Below are 12258 nucleotides of genomic sequence, written 5' to 3' on the forward strand. Positions count from 1 at the left end.
TCATTGTTTTAAGTTGTCATTATATTCTCATCTTAAAACAAATTGCCTATGTTTTTAATTGATTTATGTATTTTTTTTGTCCTTTTTTCTATTTATTTATTTTTAATTTTTTTTCTCTGTTATGTTAAATCTATCTCATTGTTTCGGTTATTCAATTAGTCTACTTTGTAACTATGTGGGTAGGGGTTGTGTGTGGGAGGGTGTGAGCAAGATGTCTGTGTTTGTTTTATGTCATGTGTGTCTGTACTAGGGCTGGGCGATATATCGAGATTTTAATATATATCGATATATTTTCAAATGCGATATGGTACAAGACAATATCGTTTATATCGATTTAATTTTTTTTTTTTTTTATGATTTTGATATAGCTTATTTTTTGACTTGAATGTTTTATTTGAGATTTGCACAAATGTTTTGTTATTTGCACAACTGTCAACCTCAGTGGAAAAGTCTGCCTGTTACTGTCTACATTGTATTAATTGCACAATGTATTTTAATTTAATTTGTTATGCAGGAAAGGGATATTTGTTTTATTTTATTCAAGAAGCATTTTTATTCTATATATGCAGGCAGTTTATTTTTATTTCATTTGTTTTATACATTTTGATATTGTGCAGACCTCTGTTAATAAAGGAACCTGTGTGACATTTGGCACGAGGCTTTGTATTAAAACTGACTGTTTTTTTAAGGGTTTGCCTCAGAAAAAATGAAGCTAACAGAGATGCTATGCTAGAATGCTTTGGGGGAAACCCCAATTATGTCTCAGAAAAAATATCGATATATATCGAGTATCGCCATTCAGCTAGAAAATATCGAGATATGACTTTTGGTCCATATCGCCCAGCCCTAGCCCGTCTACATCCCTTTTTAATTCTCTCCTCAGCCACCAGGTTTATGAACATCTGCACCTCAGAGTTGGATCATAAAACAGACTTTTGCTGCCATTGCCTGTTGTAGTTTAGTCCTTGTTGTATTAGCACAGTAGTAGTACTATGAAGTAAACAAAGTTAAAAAGGGTAGGCACAATAAGCTTAGGCTTCAGCCTACACCTTTTGGTCGGTTTATTCCTTACTTCTTTTTTTATTATTTCTTTCCTACAAAAGGAAAGGAAATGCAATGTATTTATCAATGGAAACTGATGGACCAAATAAACTACTTCATCATCAAACTGCGATGGTTCATATTTTTTAAGCATTTGTAACATCAAATGACTGTTGGATCCCTTTACGTTTCTCGCCCCATCACAGTTTTTTGTTGTAATATCGCTACGTTTTACAATTGCTGACAAGTGGTCAAACTCTGAAAATAGTATCTAATTTCTAATAAACTGGAGTTGTATTTCAACAGTGAGTTGAAGAGGTGATCTACCTTCTTATTGGCCAGCGAGGGGTCCTGTCGGAGCAGCTGGGAGAGGTCGGGGACTCGTGCACTGGCAGCAGAGTAGATCCACTCCTTCTCTATAGGATCCAGCTGGAACAAAAACACACATGTCCTTGTTTCTTTTGATGGTGCTGAGGCACAAGCCTCTAATCCAATCCCTACAAGCCGCTGAGTCGCAGTTATTTGTAGGAGACACCCTTGAAGATGTTCCAGGTCCAAATATTACTTCTGTTATTGTGGAACAGGGGTCATCAAATCCACAGTCACGTCGGACTGTATGTATTATATATTAAACCCAATCCATAAAGGTCATGCTCTATGCTTAGACCAGGGGTCGGCAACCCAAAATGTTGAATGAGCCGTATTGGACCAAAAACACAAAAAACAAATATGTCTGGAGCCGCAAAAAATGAAAAGTCTTGTATAAGCCTTAGAATGAAGGCAACACATGCTGCATGAATCTATATTAGTTATAACTGGGGGAAGATTTTTTTTTTTCATTATGCACTTCAAGAAAAAAGTCGAAATGTCGAGAAAAAAGTTGAAATGTCGAGATTAATGTTGAAGTACAATCTTGAGAAAAAAGTCTAAATGTCGAGAAAAAAGTTGAAATGTCAAGAAAAAAGTCGAAATGTCGAGATTAATGTTGAAGTACAATCTCGAGAAAAAAGTCGAAATGTTGAGAAAAAAGTCGAAATATTGAGAAAAAAGTCGAAAAAAAGTCAAAATTTTGAGAAAAAAGTCGAAATGTCGTGATTAAAAAGGAAAGGAAAAAGGAAGAAAAAAAGGAAAAAAAAGAAGAAAAAGGAAAAAAAAGAAGAAAAAAAGAAGAAAAAAAAGAAGAAAAAAAGGAAAAAAAAAGGTCAAACATTTTTGAAAAAGCTCCATGAGCCAGCAGGGCGGCGCTAAAGAGCCGCATGCGGCTTTAGAGCCGCGGGTTGCCGACCTCTGGTTTAAACTATTTTATCTTTTTGTTCATCACTAAGGCAAAGGCAGGAATGATAGATAGAAGCTTGAAAAGAACTCACAGCAACAGCAGTGGAGCCCATACTGGCCGTAGACTCCTCGTCATGCTCCGACTCCGACTGAAGCACAAGGAACAGACAGAACAAGAGTATTACTCAGTGATGGCATTAAAAACCAACAACAATTTAACGCATATGTTTCAGTCATGTCCTGCCCTGGTAAAGTATTGGTCCACCATCTTTAAAAACATTGTCAGATGCACTGAATATTAGGGGTGTCACGGTACACACAAGTCACGGTTCGGTACGTACCTCGGTACAGGGGTCACGGTTCGGTACGGGTTCGGTACGGGTTCGGTACAACGGGAAAAAAAATACAAAAAGTCCCAAATGTATAAGACGAGTTTTTTCTTCCTTTATTTTGATCATAGCATTTGAAAGTTAAAGTTTGTTCAATTGGCTACAAAACTAAAAAGCATCTCTTATTAAAGTGTAAAATAAATAGAATAAAACATTTAACTTGTGCATTAGTGTTTTTAATTTTACCACGGACTGGTTTATGTGAGCGCGGGATGGGACATTGTAACGAGGCTCGAGCACTTTTAATAAATACTTGAACCCGGGCTCCTCTACTGCTGCATATGGGCAGAGCCGTCTGGGGGCGGAGCATTCTCCATGGGCCTTATGATAGTCATTTTAACGTTCAACAACATCATCCTACCCATCAAACTACATTTATTCTCACTTTTATTGAGCCAAGCCTATAGGCCTATGCTGCAGAAAGCAGAGTAAAGTCACAAACTTGTTCAGAAGAACACACACACACACACACACACACACACACACACACACACACACACACACACACACACACACACACACACACAGGCCTGACAGCTGTCAATCACATGGCTCTGAAAACTCAGGTAGTCACGGACTGACTCAGTTCATTCTTTGATACAATTTAAATACAAAAAAAACATACAAATTACACAATCTATTTAGATAGATATAGACACAGCGGTCTATAACATAATTTCTGAGCTCTATAACAGAGAATAGACTCGGCGGTCTCGTTCACAACAACACAAGCTCATTAAAATAGGCAGCTGGTCAAGAAACTGATAAATAAATTATTTATGAAGGTTACACTCACTCACCAACGGTAGTTGACTCTTCCATAACCCAAAATAATCCAGGTAACGTGGAAAACGGGGTAACATTCAAAACTTTGTACAAATTTAGTCCTCTTTTAAACTTTAGCGCTAATCTCCTTCACTGTGACTGTTAAGGCTGATTTATGGTACCGCGTTACACCAACGCAGCGCCTACGGCGAAGGTTGCGCGTCGCCGCATAACCTCGCCGTAGACTGCGCCGTACCCTACGGCGTATGCTCTGCGTCGATTTAACGCAGAACCATAAATCATGCTTTACAGCCAATCCGCGTTGGCACACGGCCCTGATGCGTTCAGGACAGTTGTAAATTAAGAATTAGAACATTTTATCGTTATTATAGCCTACAATTTATGATGATATATGAATTGCACATATATTTATTGATATGCACAGACTAGCACACATTTAGGTCTGTAATGGAACGTGACTGTTGATATTTATAAGGGGGAAAAAAAACGATGATTGTTTTTTTTTTTTTTTTTTTTTAACTCAGTCAGACGTATTCGCCGTATGACTGCGTGAACCGAACCGTGACCCCCGTACCGTCACGGGACGGGACGAATACAAATACCGTTACACCCCTACTGAATATTGATCTTCAACCCGATACTGCTATGGCCATATTCGGTACTACAGGTATTAGACATGCAACATTAAAGAAAAGCTATAAAAATATTATTGCATTTACGACGCTGCTTACAAGAAGAAGAATATTATTGTATTGGAAGTAAAAAAATCCACCCAAAGTATCTTTATGGTTTAGTGATCTGACGCAATTCATACAGTTGGAGAAGATAGAATATACTCTCAGGGGGTCCAGGGACAGATTTCTCTCTGTCTGGGATCCGGTGTTACTGTATATCAGTAAACTTAGAACTGTGCCCACTTAAGATACTGCATAGCAGCCACTTACACTGGTATTTGAGATGTGATTAAATCCATGTGAATCATGTTTTATTTAGTGCACAGCTTCAATGTTGATAGGCCATATTTTCCTTTTTATTTATGTGCATGTTAAAGCAGCACAATGTAACTTTCAGCTTTTGTTGAGTTTGGCGGCTCCTTTGGACAAAAGCGGTAGTGTTTTACCAGTAGTGTGGAAGGGTTCCTACCATCCACCTCAGTTACATAGTGCCAGTGAAGGCGATACAGACCCCTCAGACCATGACAGAGGTTCATTAAACCTGTTGGAAGTTGATGTACCGTCACAATGACTCTGGAAATATTATATTAAGGTGGAAAAGTTACGTTGTGGTGCTTTAACTTGCTCTATTCATCATTGGTCTATGTTGTTTTATTTGTTTTTGTTTTTTTTGTCATTTAATTTTCCAATTCTGTTGGTTAGGTGTCCAACCTGTTCAGGGGAAGGGAGGGCAGGGGTGTTAAAATATAAAAATGAGCATTGTAATCTTTTTATGTCTGTATCCATGTGCTGTGTTATTAATGTTCAATAATAGGGGTGTAACAATATATTGTGCCATGAAATTTTGCGATATAAAAACGTCACAATACGTGTCGTGGAGGTGACAAACTGTATCACGATATTGGATTATTAATATTAATAGCCTATCGTGCAGTGTATTTGTACTGACCGCGGACCAAAATCTTCCTCCGCTCAGAAGAAACTAGTACCGTTTTGGTCCCGATCACTGGACTCTTGGGGGTTTTGAGCTCTGAACTTTTACTTATGTAAGGCTGGTGTAGAGTTAAGCCTTACCTTATTAAATTAAACCTTTTTGGGGTGGTGAGTAGGATAAACACGGGGACAACTTCTGCTGAGTTCCAGTGTACTTTAATGTCCCTCAACAGTGTAGGATTTTAGAACATCAACACAGCACCTAGTGCCGTACTGTGGCGTATCACTCCGCCCAATCTAAAACAGACTAATCACTACAGATAAACTGACTAGTGTCATTATAGTCCCTGATTTACATCAGAATATAAAGAATATATTTATAAAATAATTAACCCTGAATTACCAAAATAACCTTCTTAACAAAAATGAATCTCCTCTTACACTTTTTTATGACGTAAAATTGTATGTAATTATTTACTTTTATTTCTTTATTTAATTTTAGTTGTTAAATTTCTGGAAAAGAAAAAAGTCAAGTCATACATGAGAGAAACTATTCAGTTTGTGGCAAAATATTTGTACTTGTATGAAACTGAAGATGCATAATGCAAACCTGACATTTACTTTTAGTTCAGTTTGTGGAAAATGGTTGGCCTGGCTTGCTCTTTAAAACTTAAACAGTTATAAAGCATTACAAACTGTAACAATAGGGCAAACACACAGAATGGTTTTGTATTTTGTGTCTTTCAAATAAAATACAATTTTTTCCAGTCATATGTTCCTCATTCAAGGTTGTTAAAAAAATACTGCTATAATATCATGTATCATACCGTATCATGAGATTAGTGTATCGTTACATCACTATTCAATAATAAATAAAAAAAACCAATGAGCTTCTCCCAACATCACAGGTTACACAGCCGCTTTCACACACTGGTCACACTCCTCCTTACGAGATGTGACCAAAGGGTGTCAGACAGACGTAACAGTAATGAGACAGCGAGGGAGGGTGGACGATTTAACACGTAAGAGTTAATGAATAACAATCCAATTAACAATTAATCAAAAAGAAAATAGACTCCATTTGTTTCCTTTCTATTTTAGTTAGAAAGGTAAAAAAAAAAATAATCCTGCCATCTATAAACTTGTCATAAGGTTGATTTATGAGAAAAAGAAACTCCTGAGGAAGACTTGATCTGCAAATTGTTCTCAGATCACAAAGAGCCGTGATGTTAAAACAGTGAGGCCTTTCATGTCAGTCGCCCAAACTGCCTCACGTCAGCCCGCGGAACATGAAAAGTGGAGGTATTTATCCAGACTATTCCACCCTGACATGTCCTTTTTTCACACTTTATGGTGGTGACCAAAAATAACAGCGCGAGAAAACAAAATGACGTTGTTGGGCACTAAAGGAAAGACAAGAGAGAGCCAGAGAATCAGGGACACTTTCCCCCGACGGCTTTTAGAGGAAATATAGTGTAACGGTGTCTACTCTCAGGGCTGGGAACCCTCAACTGATTTTAACTGACGGCATCATTTCAGCATCGCCAATATTCTTTAGAATATTCATTTTTTATGTTTATTGCCAGAAAAAGACAGTAGAATACTGCATGGTGATTTTCCCAAACCTTCCACGTCACATCTGGATTTGTCAGTGGAACAACTCTAAAGACAAAAACATATAAGAGTACCATGAAATAAGGGAAGGAAATGGTTTTTTTTCCAAGTGAATTTAATTAATTAAACACACTGCAAAAACTCAAAATCTTACCAAGAATATTTGTCTTATTTCTAGTTAAAATGTCTCATTTTTAGTCAAACAAATCTCATTACACTTAAAACAAGTGTCATTACCAGAAAAATAACTTATTTGACAATTTTCACCTATTTCAAGTAGATTTTCACTTGAAATAAGTAGAAAAATCTGCCAGTGGAACAAGATTTTTTTTTGCTTGTAATGAGAAGATAAATCTTGTCCCACTGGTAGATTTTTCTACTTATTTCAAGTGAAAATGTACTTGAAACAGGTGAAAATCGTCAAATAACAAGTTATTTTTCTGGTGATGACTCTTGTTTTAAGTGTAATGAGATTTTTTGGCTAAAAATGAGACATTTTAACTAAAAATAAGCCAAATATTCCTGGTAAGATTTTGAGTTTTTGCAGTGCAGTAGAATACTGCACCATATTTTCCCAAACCTTCCACGTCACATCTGGATTTGTCAATGGAACAGCTCTAAAGACAAAAACATATAAGAGTACCATGAAATAAGGGAAGGAAATGTTTTTTTTTCCAAGTGAATTTAATTAATTAAATATAAATAACCACTAGATTATGGGTGTCAGCCAGTTGTGATACTGGGGAGTTATGTTAAATGTTAAATTTATAAAATTGAGAGGATAAAGTAAATATACATTCATGTACACACACTGACATGGTGTCAGCATGAATGTCGTTTAAGGGACTAATTAAGTGTTTTGATTCCTGATTTAATTTCTCCCTTTTATGCCATTTTCAGTGTAGTTATCTTCAGAAACTCCAACTGAGACAGACAACTTTCCTCTTTGGAGGAAAAACCAAATCAAACTTTCTTTACAAACTTTAGTTCTAGTGTTCTGGATTGTTTTTTTTTACTGTATTTTAACGCTAACGCGCTACGATCCTCAATACAAGCAGAAATATCCATCCTGATAATTAGGCCAATCCTTAATTGGAATCCGTTATAACTTAAAATTTAAAACGCACTGTTGAACAGCTCACATATCCTGGTCTGCCAAATTTTAATCAATAATTATTCTTCGTACCTTAATCAATTATTTTTAATTCAGAAAATGATTTCATATTCTACTTATCAAGCACCTTCTGCACCCTTATTTAGCAAATTTAAATTATTATCCATTTTTTCTATTAATATGTTTCAAACATGCCTTTTTATGTTTAAGTTCATTCATTCCAAACAAGACATTCCAGGCACTTTTCATAATTTTTTTCTGTTATCATCAGATATTCATTCTTATTCAGTTAGAGGTGGGAAGAACTTTCATTTACCTCTTTGTCTTTTACCTCCAGTCACAAATCCTTTATTAAATTCCATGGCCCTCAACTCTTGAACTCTTAAGATCGGTCTCTTAAGTTTGCGTCATCCTTAAAAATGTTTAGGACCAGCTTGGTGGGGAATCTCTTATCTAGGCAAAATTAATAGGCTATTCTAATTGAAATTGAAATTGAAATTGCCATTTTATGGATATTTTTGTTTGTGTGTTTATTGTGTTTTTCTTTGTTTCTTTTACCTTTTTTTTTCCTTTCTTTTTATTTCTTCTATTGATTGATTTGTTTTTGTGATTTTGTATTGAGGGGGAGGATTTTTTATAAGCCCTTGGGGCTTCTTTTCCTCTCCTGCACAATTATTTGTCCTTGTATTGTTAATATAATTACTGTTTTATCACTGTGCATAGGAATAAAAAAAAATTAGGGACAGCAATGGTTTCCGTTTAAATTCAGATCTGCCTTGATACTGTAATATTAATGACACTTTCTGTCAAACACAGTAAACAGCTTCAACTTTAACTGTAATAAAGACGGTCTGGGATGCAACAATGATCCAGAAACGTCTGTCATTTCACTAGAAAAACGGGACTATGCATCCTAAACACAAGATCAGTGTAGTTTCATAAACTCTAAATAAGACCTGCATGCTATATTAACATGAAGTGTTAACAAACTAACGTATTCTTCCACTGTGCAGAGCAACAAGGAGAGCCACGTCTTGCTGGGTGAAGCCCATCTTTTCACACGGCACAAATGGTTATTATCTTTCTAATGAGCTCCACCGTGTTGCTGCTGCATAACAATCGGCAGCTTCATCTAAAGGCGGTTCCTCTCCAGCGCTCTCCTCCCAGCGCTGATCCACCAGTTTGGTGACAGATCCGGGTAATTTACTTGGCACCATCTGGTGGGTAGAAGGAGGAAGCACTTGGACCTGAAGCATTTTACTGGAAGAGTAAAAGTACAGAGGTGTCATGTAACGAAGTACAAATACTTCATTACCTTACTTAAGTAGAAATTTTGGTTATCTATACTTCACTGGAGTAATTATTTTTCAGACGACTTTTTACTTTTACTCCTTACATTTTCACGCAATTATCTGTACATTTTACTCCTTACATTTTAAAAACAGCCTCGTTACTCTATTTCATTTGGGCCTTTAAAACAAAACTATCCAGTTAAATTGCTCCATCCGGATAGAGAGAATTTGGTTGTGGTTGTTTCAGATGTTCTTGTCCAGTTTTGTTCTTACATCCGTTCCCTCAGATTCCTGCAACTAAACTTGGATGTACATTCCAATAAAGGTTAGGATAAATGATAACATGCCTCTGAAGTTTGACTTTTTGCACCATTACAATACTTATAGGCAACTAGTCATCATATCTCCTGCTCTCTGAAACACATGTTAATGCTCAATAGTACACATATATGCTTCTTTAATATATTTGCATTATACTAAGATGCATTCATTTTCAATGGCTTTTGTCCTTAATGGCTTTTTCCCCCTTACATTACTTTTACTTTTATACTTTAAGTAGTTTTGAAACCAGTACTTTTATACTTTTACTTGAGTAAAAAACTTGAGTTGATACTTCAACTTCTACAGGAGTATTTTTAAACTCTAGTATCTATACTTCTACCTGAGTAATGAATGTGAATACTTTTGACACCTCTGATCGTGTATTTCTCACCTCCCTACAAGTTCTTCACAACACAGATTCCAATGTGCAACAAGTGTTTGGTTCCACTGTTGAAAGGACCGTCTGTATTTCCTGCTACATTTCTGCCACTCCAGTCTCTGAAAGTTAACTCTTTCTCTTTTAACTCTTTAAGTCCTAGAGATTCTAACTAACCAAAATATAAATATAAAACGAACACAGATAACACATATAAATGTTGCATGTTGAATGTTGCTGCTTCATGTTCTATCTGTTTTCGTTTGTAGCAATTGTCTGTTGTTGAGCTTATGTTAACCTGTGTCTGTGTATGTTTTTTAGCTTAGTCTCTTACCTTTTAATCTTTATTCTGATGTAGCCTTCTTATTTTGCAATGTTTTATTGATTATATCTTAATAATGTTTCTTTTAGGTTGACTATTTTACACCAGTCCAGGGACAGCAGATGCAAAATAGCCTTTTTGGCTAATTCTGGCATATTTTACATTTGTTTAAATGTATTATTAATGTGCATTATCCCTGATAACCAAACCTTTAAATAAATAAATAAATAAATAAAACAAACACGGATACAATATTCAAACTTCCAAAAAGAGCAATAAGAATTGTAAATAAAGCGGCCTTTAGAGACTCAACAAACCCACTCTTCATCAAACTGAGAACACTCAAATTTAAGGATCTGGTCGACTACAAAACTTTACAAATCATGCACAAAGCGATTCAGCATTAGTTGCCACAAGACATCCAGAAGTTGTTTCAAATAAAATAAAATAAACACAATCTCAGGGGAATATGTCATTTCAAAAAACAGCATGTAGGAACAAACATCAAAACCCATTGTGTATCAGTGATGGGAGTTAATCTGTGGAACAACTGCAAAGGATAAATGAAATCATAGAAATCACCAAGTAAGTTTAAACAAATCTTTAAAATCAATACTCTTAATGGATACAAAATGGAATTGGACACATGAACCAAAGTGCCTTGCTCAGCTGAACCACCTTTTCTTTCTCTTTTATGCTTTTCTTTTGGAGTTCTGTGAAATGAAGAAATTGTAAAAACAGAACATTAGAGGGGTAGGACTAAAAAAGTTTTTTGAAACTTCATCCTACACCCTTTCAAACAGGAAATATTTATCTACATATAGATTTGTGTCTTTAATTTGCTTTATTTTGCTTATGTTTTTTTTTTGGTATATACATTTTATGTATTCTGATTATTTTTTGTTTTAACCTGTTTGAATAAATAAATAAAACATACAATTTTAAAAAACACGTTTAAAGGAAAAAGAAATTATGGGAAGAAATTCGGTTTCATAATAATCTTTTTTCTAGTTTATAAAATGACCCTAAATTTTGAAAAATAAGAATCCAGATTCTCATAAAACCCTTTGTTTTTCACAGCGAGACTGCAGCAATGACATTTTCCAGACATTTTCCTGAAAAATACGAATGTTCAACATTTATTCTGGACATCTGGCAGAAACGACTCGGCTACAGGAGCAACTCTGATCTTCTGGTGCATTTGCACTGAGCTAGTTTTTGTACAGTTGCTGTTTTATATACTGTTTCCTTCCTGATGGTTTAGGTCCAAACACACGTGGTATTGAATTATGTATACGATGTTAGCATTATTTTCAGATCGTGAAGGTTTTGCACATTTTAAAAAACACTTTAACTTGTCATCATCCTGCGTGAGTTGTAAAACATCAGCACCATCCTGGTCCAGCTAGTTTCCATATGAGTTTGTATTCAACTGCAGCTCAATAACACAGAGAAGTGGATGATGATGTTGAACTCACTAAATGTTTTCATCTGAGATCAGATATGTGTGGCGACTGCACTCCCGCTATTTCTACACTATTGGAGGATTGACTCCAGTGCTTTTAATTTGGAGATGAAACCTGAATTTTAAATATTAAAGATACATTATAGACTTGAAATTACATTATTTACCATAATAGTAGCCAAATTACACTGTATATCAGCATCACTGAAATAGACCTAATGCTTAATCAATCACAACGATATGCAAATATTATTCAAAGGCCAATGATGCCATATATTTATTCAAACAACGCTGTTATGAACACAAAACTGTGATTAAATACAGACACACATGCAGATGCACCAAAATATTAAATAAAATGCAAAATACAAATAGTTCACACAACTATACATTAACAGGAGGAAGAACTGGTGATCACAAGATTCTGTCACCTTGGTGTGTGCAATTTATAGAGCCAGTTAAGGCCTTTTACAGAAGGAGAATATATTTTGGGGTCATAGTTCACCTGAAGAGAAAGTAATGAAGGCACTGCACAAGTCAGACCACATTGCTGGGTTGTCTTGAATTCAGTTTCTTGTATATGGAGTCAGAACAAATGACCAGCCAAAATGTGGACAAAAGAAGTTTAACTTTCCTTTGAGCTTCCCAGAAAACAT

The 12258-nt window shown here is 35.6% G+C and overlaps 1 protein-coding gene across 1 annotated transcript in view; it reads right to left on the reverse strand.

Annotated features, from left to right (window-relative positions):
• The window catches only part of LOC133456270 (ankyrin repeat domain-containing protein SOWAHB), a 47183-nt gene that overhangs the window by 15699 nt on the left and 19226 nt on the right, over positions 1 to 12258 (reverse strand). The window contains exons 5-6 of the mRNA XM_061734727.1: positions 2409 to 2465; positions 1369 to 1470 (exon numbers count right to left, since the gene is read on the reverse strand). Coding sequence (XP_061590711.1) covers positions 1369 to 1470; positions 2409 to 2465 — 159 coding nt within the window. The remainder of the gene's footprint in view (positions 1 to 1368; positions 1471 to 2408; positions 2466 to 12258) is intronic.

The sequence above is a fragment of the Cololabis saira genome, chromosome 12, assembly GCF_033807715.1.
Source record: "Cololabis saira isolate AMF1-May2022 chromosome 12, fColSai1.1, whole genome shotgun sequence".
Classification (NCBI taxonomy): Eukaryota; Metazoa; Chordata; class Actinopteri; order Beloniformes; family Belonidae; genus Cololabis; species Cololabis saira.